General features: G+C 43.3%; 1 protein-coding gene across 15 annotated transcripts in view; it reads right to left on the reverse strand.

Moving 5' to 3' along the window:
• RBFOX2 (RNA binding fox-1 homolog 2) overlaps positions 1-23,274 on the reverse strand; it is a 291,531-nt gene extending 268,257 nt beyond the window's left edge. For 9 of the 15 annotated variants that reach the window (XM_055252938.2, XM_055252945.2, XM_055252942.2 and 6 more), the window contains exon 1: positions 22,691-23,274. In XM_055252938.2, coding sequence (XP_055108913.1) covers positions 22,691-22,876 — 186 coding nt within the window. In that variant the 5' untranslated portion in view covers positions 22,877-23,274. The remainder of the gene's footprint in view (positions 1-22,690) is intronic. The other 6 variants (XM_055252933.2, XM_063623777.1, XM_055252939.2 and 3 more) reach the window with 5 other exon arrangements.
• Between the last annotated feature and the right edge of the window lie 1,945 nt (positions 23,275-25,219).

A 25,219-nucleotide genomic window follows, 5' to 3' on the forward strand; every position in this document is an offset into this window, starting at 1 on the left:
TATCTCATGCGGTAATTACAGAATAAGAGGTTTGGCAAAAGCTTTAGCAAAATAGAGCCAATCGTTTCTCATAACGTGTTCTAAACTTTTTTCTTGACCTTTAGCTTATGGTAGCTTAGACAAGTATCTTAAAAGCATTTCTAGTCAGCCATTTTTGGTAACTTGTGAGCAAAATTATTTTTAGCTGAAAAAGTTTATTTCAATCCCTCTCTCATAACTCAGAAGCATCTGACCAGGTTTAGTTCAAGCTTTCCAGAATAATTTGTCTTTGAGTGGATTCAAAGCATAAAACATTTCGGCTTCAAAAGAGAAATTCTCTCCTTAATTAACAGAATGAGCAACCAAAATGTGCAAATATATAGGATATGTGAATAAAATATCACCTGCCTACCTACTGCCAGCCCTGGTATACTGTAGAAATTAAGCACTTAAATGTTGATAAAATTTTTTGAAAGCCTCTAATGGACAAAACAACATTGTTACAGCATTCCATGCTATGAAGAGCAAAATGCATGCCCGCATGGTAGAAAGTGCTTCATGTAAATTCAAACATAATCAAACAGAACAAACGATTCAAGTTGTGTCCATGCGGCACTCAACCTGTGGTTCCAAATTGAGGGAAAGTTTCTTGAAGGATGCAGACAGATGAGAAAAAGAAAATAAAGGCCGGGCGCTGTAGCTCACGCTTGTAATCCCAGCACTTCGGGAGGCCGAGGCAGGCGGATCACGAGGTCAGGAGATCGAGACCACGGTGAAACCCCGTCTCTACTAAAAATACAAAAAATTAGCCGGGCGTGGTGGCGGGCGCCTGTTGTCCCAGCTACTCGGAGAGGCTGAGGCAGGAGAATGGCGTGAACCCGGGAGGCGGAGCTTGCAGTGAGCCGAGATCGCGACACTGCACTCCAGCCTGGGTGACAGAGCGAGACTCCGTCTCAAAAAAAAAAAAAAAAGAAAAAAAAAGAAAATAAGATAGTCTGCTGGAAGTCAGTACAATTACATATGTACAACATTACCAAATACAGATTTTCTTTGTTCTTTTTTGCTTTCTCTTTTTTTCCTTAATGAACAAAGACTACATTACCCCATCTACCCTTATAAGGATATGCTTCTGAAGTGGTAGGAGAATCTAAATACCAGTGCGCAGCCAGCTTGGTGAACAATGGTCCTACATGATTGCAAGAGAATAGCAGTGTGCAGATGAACTAACTACCAAAGACACTTTGGGCAAATCCCTTGCTTGCATGCCCTCCACCCCAACCTCACTGACTCACTTGCAGTTCCTCTCATACCTTGTCCTTGTACATACTGTTTCTTTTGTCTAGAATGATCTGCCCTGCTCATCCACTCAATACGCAGTAACAGCTTCTGCAGAATGTTCTCCGAATGCCCATCCCACCCCAGCCAGATAAGAATCCCTCGATTCCCCCATTATGCTCCCATAGAAGCACTACTCATCCTGTCTTGGTACAGACACTCCTCTATCCACCGCCAAGTTAGGTTCTGGAATGAGAGGCTGCTCCTAAGTCCATTTGTTCATAAAATTCCAAAGTGAAAAAATCCAAGTAACCCATGGGTGCATGTCTAGCTAGGGGACATTTCTTAAGAAAAAGGGAGAGGCTTATGGTAGTGATTCTCACTCATTTTGCTTCTTCTCAATCCACTTTATGATTTGCACTTGACCCTTTACAATTGTATTGTTGAATGATTCATCTTGTATACACATTCACCATTTCTAATGTACTTTCCATTTTTAATCATCTCTTCATTTATCTACCCCTCCATATCAGCACTTTCAGTAAATAAAAAATGTAAGAAAACATAGCTAACATACAAACATATAACTATATATAATATAAATACATAATATGTAAATATAAGTACTGGAATATCCTATATAGAATGAATAATGTCATACACAACCATGTGCCACCACACAAGTACTATTTTTTATTTGTGGTAAGCAGAATTGGCATACTTTTGCTCCAACATGTAACTTGACTCATTTCTACGAAAATTAGCAAGTTTAAGGACCATAAACCCTATGTTTACACAGTACCTATCCCTGTGTAATTTTAATACATTATTTTATTTTTAAAACAAGTCATACATGCATGTAATACAAAATTCAAAAGGCACAAAAGGTATACAATTAACAAATTTTGTTGGTTTTTTTTTTATATACAATAAAAATTAAGTCTTCACCTATACCCTTATTCCTCTGTCTCTCAATGCTCCTCCGAGAAGGTAACCGCTGGGGAGTGTTGTGTTTCCTGGCAGAGTCTATGTACACACAGATACTTTTTTACTTTGTAAAAAACTATACACTCTTCTGTACTTTGATTTTCACACTTGATGTATTTAAAGAGTGTTCTATGTTCACACAGAGCTGCCTAATTGTTAATGGCTACATGATATTCCACTGTATGAATGTACCTTTTTTTCTCATCAAGAATGTACCTTATTTTATTTAGCAGATTTCCTGTCAAAGAGCATTTTTGTTTCTTCAACCTTCTGCTACTTCAAATAATGTTATAATGTATATTCTTACATGCAGATGCAAGAGTATCTGTAGGATAAATTCCTAGAAGTGGAACTGTTGAGTCAAAGAATACGTGCATTTTACATTTTAATAGACATTGATAAATACTTCTTCATGGAAGTTATGTGACTTTTCACCACCACAGCAATATGAGTTCCTATTTCTTTACTCATACCCTTATCAAACCATTGTGTTATCGAATTTTTATTCTAATTTTACAGTTGTTCCATAAACCTCCCCCAAAACTCAAGTTTCATAAGAACATTCCATTAATTCTGTAACTAACCCCAGCATCTAGCAATGTTTAACATGTGGTAAACATTCATATTTTGTTAAATCAAATTTTGTCTCCAAGCAAAAGGAGAAGGGGGAGGGCTGTTGCACAGAGAGGATTATATTTAATATAAATAACGTAAGTGTTTAAAATGTTAGCACTTTTTCCCTTTTAGAGAAAAAGGAAGAGACAGAAGGAAGAAAGGATGGATGAATGGATTGATTCTGATCTAAAATGGTTTCTCCTACAGGTTTAACAAAAAATAGGGGCCGAGAGCAGTGGCTCATGCTTGTAATCCCAGCACTTTGGGAGCCCGAAGTAGGTGGATCACTTGAGGACAGGAGTTCAAGACCAGCCTGGCCAATACAGTGAAACCCCATCTCTACTAAAAATAGAAAAAAGTAACTGGGCGTGGTGGCGCACACCTGCAATCCCAGCTACTCGGAAGGCTGAGGCACAAGAATCACTTGAACCTGGGAGGGGGAGGTTGCAGTGAGATTGCACCACTGCACTCCAGCCTGGGCCACAGAATGAGACACTGTCTCAAAGAAAAAAAAAAAAAAGGAAAGATTCATACCTGTCTGAAATAGTTATGTATTGTCCTACCTTAAAGTAAAACATACAAACTATCTTCAAAACACCAAGAAAGATGACGGGCCTCCCAAAGGAAAGAAGGAAGATTCCTTCTCTGAAACTGCCACAGGATACTGAACCTTCTCACATCAATATTCTTTTTACACAGCTTCAAAAAAAATTGACTCTCATCATATATTTTACAGTCACACAGTTAATATCTCATGCATTTGCTTCTGTATGGTACCCAGCATAGTTAATACTAGAAGTTCTTTCAGTGAACACAATAAATACTGAACTCTGCAGCCCTCCAGTCATGTGTTTGCCATGGTCTCTGGCGCCCGTGCTTTGTGCTATAACAACCACCATAACAACAGATAACACATAAAACTGTAATGACTCATTTAATACAAGCCTCATTTATTATCTCCATTTTACAAATAAAAAACTGAAGCACAGAGGGGCTAAGTAACTTGCCTAAAGGACACACAGCTAAGTAAGATTAGAGACAGAATTTCTGGTACCAGAAAGGGCCTTCCTTTTTTTTTGAGACAGGGTTTCGCTCTGTTGCCCAGCCTGGAGTACAGTGGTGCAATCATGGCTCACTGCAGCATCTGCCTCCTGGGCTCAAGAGGTCCACCCACCTCAGCCTACAGAGTAGCTGGGACTACAGGCACACACTACAATGCCCGTCTAAGTTTTGTTTTTTGTTGTTTTGTTTTTGTAAAGGTGGGGTTTCACCATGTTGCCCAGGCTAGTCTCAAATTCCTGGGTTCAAATGACCCACCCGCCTTGGCCTCCCAAAGTGCTGGGATTACAGGCATGAGCCACTGTGCCCAGACAGAAAGGGCCTTCTTAACCAAATATTTTAATACAGTGTGATAACTGCTCAGACAGAGGTATTCACAGAGTATCTATTACCACAGAGCCACCTGCCACTACACTTTCACACATACTCTGTGAATATTTCCATCCAAGCAGTGTATTAAAATTATCTATGTACATATCCTCTGCAAATTTAAGTCACTGTGCAACTGAGTTTTAGGTTACCAGGTGGAATAAGAAAATACCATTTCCGCTCCTCGGGTCGGCACTTCACCTTTCCTATGCTGGTACTTCTTCCGCTCCTGTGTGCCACCATTTCCTAAAACCCATCTCTTCTAAGGTAAAGTCTACATCTCAGTGTGTGCTGCTGCCCTAGAGATGCTGGCCAGACCTCTAAATTGCCTGGGTACCTTCTCGGAGTCCTGAAACACTACTGAGACCCACATCATTCCTGCTGGGCAGAACGCAGGCAGTATAGTTCCCACCCCTCAGCAGCCACCAGCCCAGATCAATGGCTCTTATCAGGGACATGGAGTAACCTGAGCCCCTGCCACCCCATCTCTCGACTGCTAGGACAGGCGCTTTCTGCTATCAGGTTGCACAAATGCCTGGAAACTTTACACCGGGTGTGAAGGAAAAAGCAATAGGGGAAACAACACAGCATCTGGTGCCCTGCCGGCTTCCATTCACTACTTGCGAAAGGAACACCAACCTGTGTGACTCGGGCCACAGAGACTGGGCGGGCCTAATTCACCTACTGCAGAGCCTTGGGACCTCAAAGGCTGTACGGTGAGATTAGAACTGAGTAGAGGTCGACATTCACCTAGAGAGTGAGACACAACCCCACTGGCCTCATTCTCATTCTCTAAACAGCTAGAATACTACCTCTTCTATAATATTCTCATGGAGAAAAAGGGCTATTGCAGAAGCCAACTCTGAAAGGCACATTTTATTTCATATCTTTAAATGTAGAAGTCTATGAAGATTAACTGTGCTAGAGTCAAGCCTAAGCTTGATATCATTAACTCCACATCTGAATCAGAATCCAATTACTGTTCAGTATACACACACACACGCACACGTGTGTGTTTATATTCTCTATTTGTTGAGCCAAATCTACTTACTTCCCATCAAGTCTCAGTTACAGAGAGGCCATATCCTAGGGAAGAAGAACATTCACTCAATCCTGGGGCTTTCCACAGACAGAGGGGTTAAGAGTAGCCAGCGGCAATTATGGCTGCTGAGATGGAACACCTATTAGAAACTAAACCTTCCTTTCTCACAATTCAACACAAAACTTAGTTCACTGAACAGCATCCTGACAGCAGTGACACTCAACCAGGATGAACCTAGGCATCTGGGAAACATCTGGTATACAAGATGTCATCATGAATAAAACTCACACTGCAGTTAGATTCCACGTGCAATGACTCATGGCAGATCCTGAGTATAATTACTAACTCAATGACATATACGATAGCTGACCCACAATGTGCCCTACCAGTGCAAAAAAGACCAGGGGCAGCTGACTGGGGCACATGGAGAGACAAGGATACCTATCTTTCACTCAGATATCTCTAAAAGGTAGCACCATCAGGTATCTGCAGGGTATTCATGGGAAAGAACAGAGATGTCGATTAGGTCTCCAATCCTGGGATTTCATGATTCCATTAAAATGCAGAATCCTACTATATGAGGTCCTGTACTAATCAGTCACCTTTACAAGGGACATTTGGACATGGTTCTCTCAGTAGACCAGAATCTTAAGTCCAGAAAGCTAACAAATAGAAAAAAAAAAATCTATAAACTGATATGAAATAATTTCCAAATAGAAAAGCAAAGCAAAGTGCAGAATAGTAAGCATCCTAATACTGTCAATGGAGTTTTTAAAAGAAATATTACGTAGGCACTATCTCTAGAAGGATACCCAGATAACTAACAATACTAGTTACTTCCAAAAAGATAAAATAGGCAGCTAGGAGAGGGAGAGATTTTTGACTCTTCTACATTTTGCATATTTTGAATCATTAACCATGTGAATATATATGCATTAAGAAAACGTAAAAGGAAGAAGAAAATACTCCATACAAGAACTGTCGGAAAAAAATCACACCAAGAAATAAAAAGACTAAGAAATGAAAGATTCTACTGAGGCTTAAAGGCAAAGTCTGAGTTTATTGTTTGTTGTCACATTCTCTCTCTGAGCCTGAGATACATTGTCCATAAAAATGACTATACTGACTATTTTCCATGACTAAAGCAGAGGGCTGGTACAGATAATTTCTAGATGCCTTCAGCTCTGATGATTCTATACTACCCACCATTATCAATCCACTGATTCATCTGTTGATCTAAATTAGAGATGGAATAACTTTGAGATGAAAAAAAGCCAACAAACAATGACAAACTATCATGCATACCACAACCATTATCCCAGTTCTACATGAATCAGCTGTCAGGTAACAGGTAAAATGTTTTCAATATTAAATATACGGCATGCCAAACCAATGAAATTCCTTTTGCTCCATTCCTCATCAGTCATACCCTTTCAGTCTTGAGAGCCATGAAAAGGCACTGGATAAAGAGCTGCAAGAGCTGAGTAAAAGCATCAGCTTTGCCACTTCCTAGTCATGAGGCTTAGAGAGGTATATTTTCAGCTGAAACATGGGAAGAATCATCACCTATCTTTCAGGATTGTTGAAGAGAATAATTAAGGGCCTGCATGAAAGCATTTTATAAACTGTAAAACATAACATGGAAGCTGGGTGCAGCTACTTGGAAGGCTAAGGTGGGAGAATCACTTGAGGAGTTCAAGGCTGCAGTGAGCTATGATCCCACCACTGTACTCCAGCCTGAGTGACTAAGAATATCTCTTAAAAATAATAATAACATAAATGTAATTGTTGAGTATTACATGCAATTTTAGTCACCACGCTTCAAATCTGGAGAGTGACTATAGAAAAAGCAACACAAATTATTAAGAAGATTTTAAAAAATAGATTGTATAAGGGCTGATATATCTTTTTCAACAAACATTTATCAGTTCTTTTTTTTTTTTTTTTTTGAGACAGAGTCTCACTCTGTCACCCAGGCTGGAGTGCAGTGGCACAATCTTGGCTCACTGCAACCTCCGCCTCCCAAATTCAAGCGATTCTCCTGCCTCAACCACCCAGGTGGCTGGGATTACAGGTGTCCGCCACTATGCCCAGCAAATTTTTTTTATTTTTAGTAGAGATGGGGTTTAACCCTGTTGGCCAGGCTGGTCTCAAACTCCTGACCTCGTGATTCGCCCGCCTCGGCCTCCCAAAATGCTGGGATTACAGGCATGAGCCACTGAGCCCAGCCTACTCAGTTCTTATTATATTATATCCTGGGCACAAGGTTACAAAAGTTAAGAGATTTTTCCTTAGCTGGGCATGGTGGCACATGCCTATGGTCTCACCTACTTGGGATGCTGAAGTAGAGGACTGCTTGAGCCCAGGAGTTCAAGGTTGCAGTGAGCTATGATAGCGCCACTGCACTCCAGCCTGGATGACAGAGTGAGACCCTCTAAAAGAAAAAGATTGTTCCTGCCTTTAAGGAAGAATTCAAAAAGCACCTGGGGACAAGAATAAGAAAATAGGACTGAGTAACAATAATAAAAATGGCTATTACATAATAGAATACCTACTACGTGTCAGGCCCTGAACTAAGCACATTACATACAGTATCTCTTTTTAATTCTTACACTAATCCTATAACATATTTCACAAAGAAAGCTGAGGCTTAGATAGGTTAAGTCACCTAACCAAGATCCCACAGCTGTGAAGTGGAAATGCTGGTACACCACCTAGGTTTGCCTGTCTTCAAGGCCATTCTATTTTTTTATAATCTCAGAGTGGTAAAACCTTCACTAAGCATCACAAACACACACACACAGGGAGAGAGAGAGAGGGAGGGAGGGAGGAAGAGAGAGAGAGAGAGAGAAACCACTAATGAAAAGTTTAATAGACCCTATTACATTTGAAACATTAGCCTCTGATATAGTAAATGGAGAAAAGCAAGGAGCAAAAAATACATAGAGTATGCTAATGTTTGTGTCAAAAAGAGAGGAGGAGGGATAACAGACAAATTAGTAACAGTGGTTACTTGTTTGGTAAAGGGGATAGGGACAGATAGGAAGCAGAAATGAAAAGGAGACATTTCATTACATATATATTTATGAATTTAGAGTTAGGAATTAACTTACAGGTAGGGAACCTGGGCGTAAATCCTGGTTTGGAAAACGCTACACAATAGTTCAGCATCACGACGTCTGCTTATGAAAAGTGGAGTGTGATAGGTTTTTTTTTTAATGTGTTTAATTCTAATGTCCAAAGTTATTTAACTTTTTTTGGTGGGGGGCTGGGGCATGGGAGGATGATATCTATTATCATTTCTTTTTTTCTTTTTTTTTTTTTTTTTTAATTGAGACGGAGTCTCACTCTGTCGCCCAGGCTGGAGTGCAGTGGTGCAATCGCGGCTCACTGCAAGCTCCGCCTCCCGGGTTCATGCCATTCTCCTGCCTCAGCCTCTCTGAGTAGCTGGGACTACAGGCGCCCGCCACCACGTCCAGCTAATTTGTTGTATTTTTAGTAGAGACGGGGTTTCACCGTGGTCTCGATCTCCTGACCTCGTGATCCGCACGCCTCGGCCTCCCAAAGTGCTGGGATTACAGGTGTGAGCCACCGCGCCTGGCCAATTTTTTAGGTTTCTTTAAGCTCTGGGATACCAAAGTATTTACTACTTGCTTCTAACACTGCAAAAAACAACCCATAGGAAAGCTAAAATCCAAAAGGGGTAAACGATACCTACACCAAACTCAAGAAAGTCAATAAGGGATTCTTAAAATAAGCTTCTCAGGATTGAAAAGCAAAGCCTACAGAGTAACACTTATTTCACACCACTCCTACAGAGAGAAACGCAGAGTAAGCATAAAAGAAAATTGTGCATGCACACACGGATACGGGTTATCTATTAATCATAGCATTTTTATACTGCTAACGAAAATCACTAGAAGTCCCTGATAAGCGCCTCTCTGAAGGGTTACTACATGCACTTAACACACTTTAATGCTTTAGTCTGAAGGTAGGAAATGCCACAGTTAACCAACTGATCTCCAACACTGTAAAACACAGCCAGCTCAGAGCTAAAATGCTGTTGCAAAAAGATCTATTCAGTATCACGACAAGCAGCTAAAGACTTTTAACAAAGCAGAGGACAGAAGATGTCTATAATGAGTAACGAACAGCACCTGGGAATGGAGAGGCGCTAGCTAACAGAAAAGTTAGTTTCTAAACCCAAATACAGACCTCTTGAGTATGACCAGCATTACCTCAAAGTCTTGGATGATATCAAAATTTGCCAATTTCTTATCAGCTTAATAAGAGTCATGAATGAAATTATGACCTCTAGTTCAAATATAACACAAAACATAGTAAAATCTTATGTAAGTATGTAACAAATGCAGACATATATGAAACAGACTGCTTAAGCAATAGCTGTACAGCAGTACTCTGCATTCTTTTAAACGAGGTGTGCATAGCATAAGACCAGGGTCAGACTTTCAGGACAAGTACTACCAACTCCCTGTAAGCTTTGCCAAAGGGGAGACTTCTTGAAGTTCCAACAAAGTCCTCAAACCCACTGTGCCAGCCACTAACAGTAACCATGTTCCCGGAAGCTTGTATATAAGAAGCAAACCAATGAGTTAAGCTTTGTGGATGTTGGGAGCCACCACAAAACATCTTTCAATTTTGCCAGTTTTCACTTTGAAATCACAGAACCCTACTATCTTATCCCCTAGAAACTAAGAAACAGCAGGTGAAAGCTGTCAAAGCCACATATTCAGACTAATTAGGGGACAAGCCAGTCTGATTAGGGGATAGCGACCTCATTTGCAGATGCTTTTGCAGATGAAGGAGAAGCTGAATATGGAGAAATTTAATGGGGGAGGAGGGGCTAAAAAAAGATCTACAATTCCTGCCTTTTACCCGAAATTATTACCCACCCTCCCAAGAATTTTTGTGGACCACCGACCTGAAGAAGGAAAAGAAAGAAAAAAGGAGAAAACAAACTTTAGGCTGTAAGTGTGACTGTATAAAAATCCCTGAGAGGATAAATTATGAAACTAAACTCCATGCAACAGGGCTAACTATGTAGCTGCTTTTCCACTTGCCTAATGGCCCAAGACAAATACAGCAGGGCCATCCAAGAGTCCCAACAACTTCCAGGAAAATGGAACCAACGTCCTCCTGTCTCAGAACAAGCCACATACCCCCTGAAAGTAACCCCTAAGTGAAATCCATATAGATCTGCTTTGAAAATCACTCTGGCTGGCAACAGTTAAGGCCCACTCCTTCAAACAACTCCAATTTGTACGGGAAAAAGCTTCTTAAAAAAAAAAAAAAAAAGCAATTGAAAGAAATTCCTATGAGCCTCTGTCCAAAAGTATTCCAACTCAAGCAATTGCTGCAGGCCACATTCAGACACCCCCAGTCTCCCCAGGCCCTGTCTGTAGTTCCTCTAGTTTTACTAACATAGCTTCTACCTCCACCCCAATCCCCAGAGCTAGGAGAGTCCCACGGCCACACCACCCATCCCTCATGATAAATCATGCTTTGCTTGTGTTATTTCCAGTTAGAATCTGACAAAATCAATGCAGCCAGAAAAAAAAAAAAGATGCATCAACAGTATGCCTCCTCAAAAACCACATGCCTGGAATAAAATATCCAATACCCAGTGCAAAATCTCTCTTCTTCAACAACGGAGAAAGCAAGGAACCAGCCTATACATGGGAAAAATCCCACATACCAAGGTGTTATCTGGGGACCTAAGTCCCTAAAAAAACCCACGTCTTATGGTTGAACACACCCATGTGGAAGTCTAAACCTCAAAGGCTGTTTTCCAACCTTGGGAAAACAGGTTTTTAAGCAGTTATTCAATCATTATCATTTGACAATTCAAGAATGTCATCTACTTCATAAGTGGTATTTATCATCTGTCCTGTGCCTTGAATTTTTGGCAGAAATTTCTAGATGCCACGTAAGTGCAGGACATGTCGGAAGGAAGTGATATATTACAGGCTGCTCTCTCTCATTCCCTTCTCAGAATTCTCCTTATTCATTTAGAATAGAAAAGGCCAGAGGCACTATGAAGTATAATCATTTGCAGCTAAAGAGGCCCCTAATAACTGGCTGGAACAGGCAAGGATTATACAGGACCCCAAACCAGAAGCTGAAAGTGAAGTGGGAGGGGAGAACAACAGCCAGAGAGAATTCTTATAAAATACTTCTATGAATCTATTGCCAAGGCTGAGATTTAAAGGAACAGTATCAAATTTCCTTATTTTCAAACATATCCAATATGAGTGATGTGAAAAATACCATGTATTGTGAAGTGTCTTCGCTTGGTATTTTCCCCAGATCCATAAAAACAAGCTATAGTGCCGGGCACGTGGCTCATGCCTGTAATCCCAGAACTTTGCAAGCCTAGGTGGGTGGATCATGATGTCAGGAGTTCGAGACCAGCCTGGCCAACATGGTGAAACCCTGTCTCTACTAAAAATACAAAAATTAGCTAGGCTTGGTGGTGGGTGCCTGCAAATCCCAGCTACTTGGGAGGCTGAGGCAGGAGAATCGTTTGAACCCAGGAGGCAGAGGTTGCAGTGAGCCGAGATCATGCCATGGCACTCCAGCCTGGGCAACAAGAGCAAAAACTCGGTCTCAAAAAAAATAAAAAATAAAGCTATAGTATCTGACGAAATTCACTGGTTAAGAAGGGAAAGGTTAAGGTCCCTAGCTGATCAAATAGTTCTCACCCCAAATGGTGGTAATACATGTGAACTGCTACACTCCAGAATCCTGCAGCAGCACTGTAAAAAGGTAAATCAACAGCCTGCGCCAGTGAATTGGAACAGGTTGGCTCTAATTGCCCCTCTCACTTGTGTGGTTCCTCTTTTCTCCTTAACCACACTATCACAAAGGAGCTTTTTACACATACACACGTGCACTCAATTAATATCTGAACACAGGAAACTAAATATCAGGTTGCCATGCCTACCCAACACATTCTGCAGTTAAATTCTACCCCAGCTTCTGTTTTCAGAGACCCCTCTCTCACCTTTAACCCTGATATCAATGAAAAGATCAGGTAACATTCACATATCACACAACATGCAGTCTTCACAGGGGATGGAAAGCAGACCAAGGGCCAGACCCCCCAGGGAAAATCTGGATGAACAATTAAAGCCATCTGCAGGCCCCAACTGAGAAACAGGAAGACAAAGTTCAATTTAACAAAAATGGGCAGTTTCTTGACTACTTGGGCCCAGGCATGGTGCTTAATCCTACAGATTCCTAAGGATCTCACAGTCTGCGTAAGCGTGGTGGGGCAGACATTCAATCAAGTATTAATCTAAAAAGTCCTTTAACAGAGCTATAGACATGATGTCTTGGAAGACAGCAGGAGTGTGGGAGACATGGGAATAGTCACAAAAGGCATGCAGGAGGAATCAATATCCAAACTCATTATTAAAGATTGAGCCTTACAAATGTGGGGATAGAAGAGATGAAGCAGAAACTTTGGGTAGAAGGAAAAGGAACAAAAGCACAGAGGTATTCATTAGCTGGGTGGCACCACATGCTCAGAAAACTATAAGCCACTGGACATGGACTTGGAGGTGGAATGTGGAAACAGACGGAGCTTGAAAGTTACGCAGAAGTCAGGCCAAACAAGAGAATAGACAATCCTGAGAACAAACACAAGCTTTCAAAAGATTTGAAGTGAAGAGTAACAAATTGACTCTTTTATTTTATTTTTGAGACAGAGTCTCACTCTGTCATCCAGGCTGAAGTGCAGTGGCTCCATCTCTGCTCATTGCAACCTCCACCTCCCGGGTTCAAACAATTCTCCTGCCTCAGCCTCCCAAGTAGCTGGGATTACAGGCATGCGCCACCACGCCCAGCTAATTTTTGTATTTTTAATAGAAAAAGGGTTTCACCATGTTGGCCAGGCTGGTCTTGAACTTCTGACCTCAAGTCATCTGCCCGCCTCGGCCTCCCAAAGTGCTGGGATTACACTGCACCTGGCCAGATTGGCTCTTTTAGATAGATCACTGTGTTAGCAGTCTGGAGAGTGGGTTTGAAGAGACTGAAAAGGGACCACAAGAGACAACACAAGGGCATCCCAGCTCAATTTCCATAGACAAAATGAGAACAAAAAGTGCCACTTTTGAACCAACATATGTAACAAAACTTATAAAATTTGAAACACAACATTTTTACTGTTCCTGCATTCCATGTACCACTAAAACAGCCAGTGAATCTGTCACCCACCCTCCCAACAGAGATCCCACGGGTTCTAAGAAATCCACGTCCCCACTGCAGACACTGTGATACTGCAGCAGTCCTTTTACTCCTTAGCAAAGAATTGTCTCCCCTTCCTCTGACAACAGAGACCACAATGACCCGGTTCATCCCACTCCTCCACCCTGGATAATGAGCAAATGAGGTTTCCCCTTTAACACACTGCTCATCTCTAGTAGTTCTCAACTCTGACACTTAATCAATCAGAAGCACGTTAACCACTCCATGCAGATTAAACAGTAAGCAGGAAGTTAGTGAGTGCTGTATAGCAGGATATAAGGAAAGCAAGAAATAAACATGTAGTGCTGGGTTCCTTGATAGGCACTTTAAAGAATCTCAGTTCTCATTATAGCGGTTTATAAGAGTATACATTAATTCTCCCAGTTCACAGATGTGTGAGCAGGAGCTCAGAGATGCTGAATAGCTCATTCCTTTGGTAAATGGAGAAGCCAGGATTCAAATCCCAATATGAGAAGCTCTAAATGGTGTTTCTTTACTACACCATATTTCAAGTATATATGGATAACAAATATGATTACATATTGAGGTTAGTAATAAAAATATCTCCCCTTTAAAAACAGAGAAGGGACTTATGGATAGGAAGAATCAATATCGTGAAAATGGCAATACTGCCCAAGGTAATTTATAGTTTCAATGCCATCCCCATCAAGCTACCAATGACTTTCTTCACAGAATTGGAAAAAACTACTTTAAAGTTCATATGGAACCAAAAAAGAGCCCGCATTGCCAAGTCAATCCTAAGCCAAAAGAACAAAGCTGGAGGCATCACGCTACCTGACTTCAAACTATACTACAAGGCTACAGTAACCAAAACAGCATGGTACTGGTACCAAAACAGAGATATAGACCAATGGAACAGAACAGAGCCCTCAGAAATAATACCACACATCTACAACCACCTGATTTTTGACAAACCTGACAAAAAACAAGCAATGGGGAAAGGATTCCCTATTTAATAAATGGTGCTGGGAAAACTGGCTAGCCATATGCAGAAAGCTGAAACTGGATCCCTTCCTTACACCTTATACAAAAATTAATTCAAGATGGATTAAAGACTTAAATGTTAGACCTAAAACCATAAAAACTCTAGAAGAAAACCTAGGCAATACCATTCAGGACATAGGCATGGGCAAGGAGTTCATGACTAAAACACCAAAAGCAATGGCAACAAAAGCCAAAATTGACAAATGGGATCTAATTAAACTAAAGAGCTTCTGTACAGCAAAAGAAACTACCATCAGAGTGAACAGGCAACCTACAGAATGGGAGAAAATTTTTACAATCTACCTATCTGACAAAGGACTAATATCTAGAATCTACAATGAACTCAAACAGATTTACAAGAAAAAATCAAACAATCCCACCAAAAAGTGGGCAAAGGATATGAACAGACACTTCTCAAAAGAAGACATTTATGCAGCCAATAGACACATGAAAAAATGTTCATCATCACTGGTCATCAGAGAAATGCAAATCAAAACCACAATGAGATACCATCTCACACCAGTTAGAATGGCAATCATTAAAAAGTCAGGAAACAACAGGTGCTGGAGAGGATGTGGAGAAATAGGAACACTTTTACACTGTTGGTGGGACTGTAAACTAGTTCAACCATTGTGGAAGACAGTGTGGCGATTCCTCAAGGATCTAGAATTAGAAATACCATTTGACCCAGCCATCCCATTACTGGGTATATACCCAAAGGAATATAAATCATGCTGCTATAAAGACACATGCACACGTATGTTTACTGCGGCACTATTCACAATAGCAAGGACTTGGAACCAACCCAAATGCCCACCAATGATAAACTGGATTAAGAAAATGTAGCACATATACACCATGGAATACTATGCAGCCATAAAAAAGGATGAGTTCATGTTCTTTGTAGGGACATGGCTGAAGCTGGAAACCATCATTCTGAGCAAACTATCACAAGGACAGAAAACCAAACACTGCATGTTCTCACTCATAGGTGGGAATTAAACAATGAGAACACTTGGACACAGGGTAGCGAACATCACACACCGGGGCCTGTCGTGGGGTGGGGGGAGAGGGGAGGGATAGCATTAGGAAATACACCTAATGTAAATGACAAGTTAATGGGTGCAGCCACACCAACATGGCACATGTATACATACCTGACAAACCCGCATGTTGTGCACACGTACCCTAGAACTTAAAGTATAATAAAAAATAAAAATAAAAACAGAGAAGGGACATATATCCTACGGTCTCAGATTAAGGGATCACTCACAAAAGTGATAAACGATCACAACTGGAATCTCCAAATGCTACTAAAAAAAAAAGGGTCACTTCTGAGCATTAGTGACCAAAAAATGTTCAGACTCAAATAATCAAAGCAATCTGGCTATCCTCCAGAGAAATATATCAAATCCTCCACACACTTTTCCCTCAGAGTCCCTAAGACAACATTTGAAAAAACTCATGGCTGACTGCTCATTCTCTTGAGTAAATGACTTCCCAAACTACTTTGCCCACCCAAATTACAGAAATGCATCCAGGATTCACATGGCAGTTCTGATCCGATTTGTCCCAATCCTGGCTCAAGCAGCTTTGCTACTTTCCTAACTAGATCAGCATCAGCCAATGGGTTTATTCAAGCTGATCTGTGATGGATTAGATAATGAAACCTTAGCCATGTAAGCTGCCTGCTTGTATTGGGGTTGTAGAGGAGAAGAATAAGAAACTCAATACTCCTAGGGGCCACCTAAAACACCAAATGCACTCACCATCCCTCACTCCATCTGTCTGCTCATGCTCCAATTACTGCCATTTCCTTCCAATCATGTCTGTGGTTCTTCCCTCCTGTCTTTGAAGGAAGTGCACATTTGCCCCAGAATAAAGATGTTTACTATGCTTTACAAATGTATATCAACAAAAATTCAAAGAAATCTGCTTACTAAAATGACTGTCTTTTTCTACAAATTATTAAAGCCTGACATCAAACTGAAGGCCTGAGAGATGTTAAACTAGAGATTCACTAGCAACATTCTTGTTTATACAAAGTAGCATAACTCAATTTCTTTCTCAGCAGTCCTGTAATCTTGAGGCCTGTCTGCACCAGTCTGCTTTATAGCAAAATGAAAGTTAAATTTCTAGTTAGCTTCTGTTGTGTTCACATGTCAGTGTGGTAGTGAAAAAAAAATGACAGAGTAGCTAGAAAATGGGAGGGAGCTGAGAGACAAATTCAACTCAAGGCTAATCTCTTGAGTCACCCTGAAGAATAATTCTACTTTGAAATCAGATCTGATTTTCTCCTTCTCAAATACATTTCCAGTTTTACATCTGCAGACTTCCTCGTGAGACATGGGGAAAAAAGCAACAAGTTTTACATGACTGTGCCTCAGTTTCTCCATCTACAATATTTACCACTCTGGTAGTGTTATGGGCTTAATGTCTGTGTCCCTCCAAATTTCATATATTGAAGCCCTAACCCCAGTGTCATGGTATTTGGAGGTAGGACCTCTAGAATTAGCTTTAGATTGGGTCATGAGGGTGGGAACTATATGATAAATGAGTGCCCTTATAAGAAGGGGAAGAGACCACTGACTCTCTCTCCCCAAGAGCACAGACTAAGGAAAGGCCATGTGAACGCACAGCAAGAAGGCAGCTATCCACAAGCCAGGAGGTGGGTCCTCACCAGACATGAAATCTGCTGGCACCTTCATCTTGGACTTCCCAGCCTCCAAAACTGTGAGAAATAAATGTCTGTTGTTTAAGCCACCCAGTCTATGGTATTTTGCTGTGGCAGCCCAAGGACACTAGGACAGGGAGAGATGAAAAATTCAGTAATTTCAGTGAAATATTGTTCATGAAATTACTTGCAAGAAAAAAAAAGCATAACATTTTTATAACTCTTCTCAAATGGTAGCACCATGCTTAGTTTCAGCACCAAATACCAAATGAGGGTACAAAGAGACATCCACCTATGAGGAAATAAGCCCACAAATAAGCAAATGGGGAGATAAACTACTTCAATCAATACAGCATCTACAAAGCAACTTCAGGATATCTGGAACCCCTTCTCTGAAACCTGAAAGAAAGTCATCTGACTACTAGAATCAGCTGCTAATAGGAATAATTGCTGAACCCACTTGGCTAAACTGGATTTATGACTCTATGGTGAGAAGCGGTTACTTGGCCATATAATAATTATACCATATCAACATTTCACTGACACAAAGAATTTTGCTGAAAGCTGTAAGTAATAAGGTACATCTTACCTTATACAGCAGCTAAACTCTTAGAAAACTGCACAAAAATAAAATTTTTATGAATTAAATTGTTCACTAGAAAAGCTGACCAAAAGAATTCATTCCCCAGTACGTTGTATAGAGCGTAAATTTCATACATATTAGACTTAAAGTGAAATGAACCTCTAATAGTCCTATATGTAACTCATTTAACTTCCCACCAACTTTGAGTACAGTATTTCCAAGTACTCTCTTTAACTACATTTCTCAAACTGTACATCAGCTTTCCAGTTGAGTTTGTCACTTCCCCCCTACTCTCTGGTTCACGTTTCTCTATTTCTATACTCTTTCCAGGGCTGCACTGACTCCTCTTCCACCTACATCAAGTTTCTGTATACTGCCTTTGAAAGCACCGACCCTTCCTCTCTTTCTCCTAGGGTTCCTTCTGAGCCTAAGGATTATAATAAAAGCATCACAGACTCTCTGGAGTTTCCTAAACTCCATTTTGGTAAGTGATGATTTACTCCAAAAGCTTAGTGGTACAACTTAACAAGATTCAACTTTGGAATCTAATGCTTAGCACTACAGCTCCATTTAGTAAGCAGCCTTGGGAATGACCCCAGTAAATGAACTTATTCTATAAAAAGGGGTTAATCCTTTGACACTCAAAGTGCCTGGAAAATCCTGTGATGATACCCTCACTCTGGAATTTCACAATTTTTCTTAACCCTTAACTATCTCTAAAAGGTAAATTTCAATTTCAATTTAACAGGCATTGAGCACTTACCAAGTACCCAAAACTGTTAGGTATTACGAAGGATAAACACAAAGGAAATATAGTTCCTATCTTTTAGAAGCTTACAATCTTAGCAGTGAAACAAAATAATAAAACAATTAAGGGACAATAAAAGATGACGCGCAATTAAGCATCAATATACCAGGAGGCAAGAGTAGGATCTGAATGGTGTGAACTAAGCTGTCAGGGAAGGCTTCACAAAAGGAGCTAGAAAATGTTTTAAGAAAACAGGCCAGGTGCAGTGGCTCATGCCTGTAATCTCAGCACTTTGGGAGGCCAAGGCAGGTGGATCACCTGAGGTCAGGAGTTCGAGACCAGCCTGGCCAACATGGTGAAACCTCGTCTCTACTACAAATACAAAAATTAACAGGGTGTGGTGGCGCATGCCTGTAATCCCAGCTACTCAGGAGGCTGAGGCACAAGAATTGCTTGAACCCAGGAGGCAGAGGTTGCAGTGAGCTGAGATCGAGCCACTGCACTCCAGCCTGGGCGACAGTGAGACTCCATCTCAAAAAAAAAAAAAAAAAGAAAAGAAAAGAAAAAAAAAACGTGTACTTTAAGACAAACCCACATACCCAAAACACTGGCTACAATAAGATTTTTTTTATTTTTTTGAGACGGAGTTTTGCTCTTGTTGCCCAGCCTGGAGTGCAATGGCGCAACCTCGGTTCACTGCAACCTCCGCCTCCCGAGTTCAAGTGATTCTCCTGCCTCAGCCTCCCTAGTAGCTGGGATTACAGGCACCTGCCACCATGCCTGGCTAATTTTTTGTATTTTTAGTTAGCAGAGGTGGGTTTCACTATGTTGGCCAGGCTGGTCTCGAACTCCTGACCTCAGGCGATCCACCCGCTTCAGCCTCCCAAAGTGCTGGGATTACAGGCGTGAGCCACTACGCCCGGCTAAGATTTTTAAAGTATGTATTTACATAGGGCCTATAGATATTTCTAAACCACTGATACCATCTCCTAAGACTACCTGCCTCTGCTCACTCTGCTCCAGCTATTAATACATTGGTCTCCTGTTTCCAAACAAACCAAGCAGTCTTCTTTCTCAATGCCTGTGCACCCTCACCTCCTCTACCTGAACGCTCTTTCCGAAAGCATCTGAATGGCCCATTACCTCACTTCACTCACAGGCCATCTATCAGAAAGCCCTTCCGTAACCATCTTCATTCTCTCCCTTTCCATCTCTCCCTTTCCCTGCTTTATTTTTCTTTTTAGCCCTTATCACCACACAATTATAGTTGTTGATTTGTTAGATGTCTCTTCCCGTTCAATATTAGTTCCATGACAGCAAGGGTTTTTTCTTGTTGTTCACTATTATATCTCTTAGGGTTAAAACAGTGCCTGGGATGTAGCAGTTGCTCAATAAATGTTAGTTCAATGAATAAACATTAAGTATATTCATGTAATACTCTCACACTTCTTTAAAAATGCACACTTCTTTAAAAAAAACTTTTCACCCATTTGTCTCTCCACATAGATTGCATGCACCTTAAGGACAGTGAACTGGACTTATATCTTTTAGAAGGTAACTTAGAAATCGGCCTGGTGCGGTGGCTCACACCTGTAATCCCAGCACTTTGGGAGGCCGAGGCGGGCAGATCACGAGGGAAATCATCTTGTACACATACTTTATTTTACAGCTCAGGAAAACAGAGGCCCCAAAATGAAAGATTTCTGCAGAACCATTCAGCTAGTTGAAGGCAGGGCCTAAATCAATGATGATTTGAATACCTGTATGACACAGGGGAATGGACCTACAACAATGGGAATGTATAGAAGGCCGGGTGTGGTGGCTCACACCTATAATCCCAACATTTTGGGAGGCTGAGGTGGGTGAATCACCTGAGGTCAGGAGTTCGAGACCAGCCTGGCCAACATGGTGAAACCCCCTCTCTACTAAAAATAAGAAAAATTAGCTGGGCGTGGTGGCAGACGCCTGTAATCCCATCTACTCAGGAAGCTGAAGCAGGAGAATCGCTTGAACCCAGAGGTGGAGGTGGAGGTTGCAGTGAGCCGAGATCGTGCCATTGCCCTCCAGCCTGGGCAAAAAAAAAAGAGAACGTGTAAAAAGAACATAAACAAAGAACATCCACAAATACACAAAGTGAAAAAAGGATTCTCAGAGGGATAGTTCTCAGCTGCCAATCTGTACCCCCAAGGACCTAACCACTCTTTCCTCTGCACACCCCTGTGAAGTCCCTACACACTGCTCCATTTCCAAATATCACTATCTTTAGCCAATTTGAAGGCAACCAGCAGATAATAGGCCCCAGGAGTAAATGAGGGAAAGGGACGGGGGTCTCGCTATTAACTATGATTGACAGAAATGATAAATGAATACATACAGACATATATATCTATATATATATACACAAACACACACCAAGTAGAACCTGCTCACCAGCACCTACATCCAGTCTTCCCTCCTTACCATCCAATGTTAGCTCACCTCACCTGAAGTCTCCCACATTCCTGTCTTTTTTACCATGGCCCTGAGCTTTTACTTCTCACAATCCCTCTGCCTGACAGAGTTCTAATAGAAAATAAAAGCAGACAAACAAAACAAAAGAATTCAAAAATAAACACCAAGAGGGTCACTTTACCTAAATCAACAGAAGTAACAGGGTAAACTCTGCAAAGGAGACCAAGAAGCATACAACAAACACGCTAGGCTTAAGTACAGCTCCGTCCCTAACACAGGAAGTCAGGCAGAGGCTTGAAAAGCAGGGAGCAGAGCACAGGAAGTCTTTTAGCACTGCAGAGATTTCCAAGAGTGGTGTAATGGAGACAGCACAGGAATAGGAATTAGAAGACCAGGCTTCTAGTTCTAGTTTTACTATTAGCTAACTGGGTGGCCTTACCCAAGTCACTCATCTTCTCTGGACTTCTGATTCCCCATCTATAAAATAAGATGGTTAAAACAAGCTGGGACTTGAATCCCCTCCAAAAAAAAAACAAAGATGAAAACTATCGACTCTCCTCCACCAAAAAGTGCACATCACCTATTATGAGTAAGAATCTTCCAAGTCTGTCCAGGTTAAGAACCCCTGGAAAGGATGATGTCTAGTCCTCCTAGTATCCCTCTAACATCCTATGACTCTGAGAGAACTAGGCACATGTCTGCACAATTGTTGTTAGGTGAGACTCATCATTTCATGGCAGCATTTTCTGGGCAAAGACCAAATCGTAAAACCTACAAAGGTTTCAAGGTCTTCTTCAAAACTATGAAGTCAGCTGACATCATCAATACCTTTCCCATTCCCTACCCAAATTAACCACCTTTATCTTTCAATCCAGAAGTGAGAATCCACTCTTCTAACAGCCCTATAATTTTTTTTATAGCCCAGGACATTAAAGAGCTATTTTGTGTCCTGATGATGTAGAATGCAATTGGCAAAGAACAGGAGGGACATGTCTAGTGTCTCCCTTCAGACTCATTAGTATGCTCCACAAAGTTAATGAGACTGAGCACCACCGTGTCCCCACAACATTACCAAACTCCTTGTACTTCTCACACTCTCTGTGTGATTTAACCCACAATCTCAGCCACATCCCCTCGGGGCTCTCTCGAGGAGTTTTCTTGCTTTCCACTCCTCTCATTGAAATGCCACTTCTCTTCCCCATCCCAGCGTGTGCCCAGGGCTGCCAAAAGGTACTCCGTCTTCTTGGGAGGTTTCCCACCAGATCCTCTTTTCCTCGACTCAGTCCAGAGAACCCAGAATTTCCCGGCTTCCACTCCACCCTAAGGCACTAAGGAAGGATTTGAAGAAATGGCATCCATCTCAACCATGTTCGATTTCCCCCCAAAACCTATCCACTCGTCGTGCCTCCTGGCCCCTCTGGAATCAGGACCCTCTCGGGCACACCAGGTTCAGTCCTGCAACCTTCGTTCCTAGCCCGAGCTCGCCCCACCTTCCAACCAGGCCGCGACTGGCCCCCCAGCCCACCTCCAACCCAGGACCCCCGGAGGCCCTCCCTCTCTTCAAACCGGGGAGCCCGGGGCCGACCCTCACGCCCATCCCCCGCAATAACTGGGCGCCCCATCCCGCGCGATCACCTGCATCCCGCCGCCACCGTCGGCCGCCGCCTCCTCAGTGCGCGGCCGCTTGCTCAGGCCGGGATCAGCTCCGTCTCCTCCCGCTCCGGGCACCGGCAGCTCCAGCTCGGACTCCCGCTTCATGCCCCGGGCGGCGGCGCCGGGCCCGAGCTGAGGCGGCTGCTGCGGCTGGGCGCCCTCCGCCATCCGCCCGCGCCCCCCTCGCCTCCGGGAGCCGGGCGACCCGCGACAGGCCACCTCCCCCTGTGCCTCGGCCCCGACTGTCGCGACAGGCGGGCGCGCGCCTGCCCCCGCCCCCCGCGTGCGTGCGTGCGTGCGCGCGCGCGGACTCCGCTCCCCTCTGCGGCTCGCGCCCGCTGCTCCTCGCCTGGCCGCTCGCTCGCCCGACCGCCCGCCGGGTTGTCGGCGCGGGGCCGCTGGCGGGTCGCGATGAGCACTCGCTCGCGCCCCCGCACGCACACGCGACACCCAGCCCGGCCCGCCGCGCCGCCCCGCCTCTCGCACTCCTGGAGCTCGCCCGCCGGCCGCGCTGGCTCACACTCTCCTTCACAGCACGCCGGCCGAGGGAGGAAGGGGGCGGTCCGGGCTCCCGAGGCGTGGGGAGGGCTGTTTATTTTGGAGGGGAGGAGGGGCGCGAGGCAGGAACGAGCTGACTGGCCGGGATCCTCCGACCCGCCACTGTGGCAGCACCGGGAAGGCGGGGAGAGAGAAAGAGGGAGGGAGTGACCGGGATGTAGGACTTCAGCCCGCGCGGGCTACGGCGAGGGGGGCGGTGGCGGCCCGTGGAGGGGGCGGGGCCAGGCCCCCTCGGCAATCTCCGTCGCCTCCTCGCTGGCTGCCCGAGGGAGGCCGGGAAGCGATCGGGGAAGCTCGGGAATCTCCGGCACGGGCCCGGGATTGTCCTGGAGGCTCAGAGCGGCAGGAGTGCCGGCCAGCGCGTAGGAGGCGGGGTCTGTCTCCTTTCTGGACGGGGCCGTATCCTGGAGCAGGCGGGGCTTGAGAGACCCGAGGGCCAGGGAGTGGCTCCTGCTTGCGGGACTGGTTGTACAGAGTTACGTCCTGAGTTTACCCGCCTGAGCACCTTGGTTCCCGGAGAGGGAATGGGCACTCTGTGAGAGACAGGCTATTTGCCTGCTACCCTTCCCGCAAAAGAAAAAAGGTCTCGAGTTGGAAGGTCGAGGAATGAAGCCACCCCTCTATGGTTCACCCCAGTTCTGAGAGCTTTTACTCTAACATAACTCACATTCCTAATGAAGTTAGTAATAATACCCGATGTTTGTAAGAGCTTTAGGGTTTGCACAATGCATCCACAGACCCGTTTCAAACTGGTGATATGTAGATACCATGATCTCCATTTCATTGATGATTAAACTGAACCTTAGTTAAATCCTGCAGCAAAAATGTGGCAGATCCGGAATTCAGAACACGAGAGCATATTCTCTTTCTCTGTACCTTGCTGCCTGAGGAGCACTTTATGACTTATCAACTTCGTGGAGATAGAGATATCTGTGCAATAGATTCTCTCCCCTACCAGACAGTGAGGACAAGGACTGCAGTGACTTTCTCTGAGTTCCATATCGTGCCCTGTACGTTAGAGAAATAAAAGGATATTGCGTGAATGACCTGAATTCTAATCTTGGCTTTGCTAACTCGCTTAAACAAGTTACTTCATCTCTTTGGACCTCAGTTCCATCATTTGTAAAATGAGATGGTTTGGATCAGTGGCTTTCAACCAAGGAGAAATTTTGCCATTCCACCACCTCCACTCCCACATTTGTCAATGACTGAAGGCATTTTTTTTTTTTTTTTTTTTTTTTTGAGACGGAGTGTCGCTCTGTCACCCAGGCTTAAGTGCAGTGGCGCGATCTCGGCTCACTGCAACCTCTGCCTCCTGGGTTCAAGCGATTCTCCCGCCTCAGCCTCCCCAGTAGCTAGGACTACAGGTGTGCGCCACCACGCCCAACTAATTTTTGTATTTTTAGTAGGGATGGGTTTTCCCCATGTTGGCCAGGCTGGTCTCGAACTCCTGACTTCAAGTGATCTGCCTGCCTCGGCCTCCCAAAGTGCTGAGATTACAGGAGTGAGCCGCCACTGAAGGCATTTTTGATTGTTACAGCTGGGAGGTGCTGCTGGCATCTAGTGTGTAGAAGCCAGGAATGTTGCTTGACATCCTATCATGCACAGGACGGTCCCCCCAGGAGAGTTATCCAGCCCCAAATGTCAATAGTGCGGAGGTTGAGAAACGCTAAGTTAGATGATTTCCAAGGTCATTTCCAACCAGTCTCTGATTTGGCCTTTGAACCTGGGTTTAACCTGGCTAGGGCTGGAACAGTACAACAGTAAAGATCCTTGCTTTAGAGTCAGACCAACCCAGATGAGAACCCAGGCTTTCCCACCTCCTGCCCACATAATCTGGGACCAGTGGTGACTAAGAATTTCCATATAAAAGGTGTTTGGGGATTGCAGACTGGCTGGAAGGGAAGTGTGGAGGACTTGCCTTGAAGGTGAGTTGTTATATTGAGCATATTG

This window comes from Symphalangus syndactylus, chromosome 18 (genome assembly GCF_028878055.3).
Source record: "Symphalangus syndactylus isolate Jambi chromosome 18, NHGRI_mSymSyn1-v2.1_pri, whole genome shotgun sequence".
Lineage (NCBI taxonomy): Eukaryota > Metazoa > Chordata > Mammalia > Primates > Hylobatidae > Symphalangus > Symphalangus syndactylus.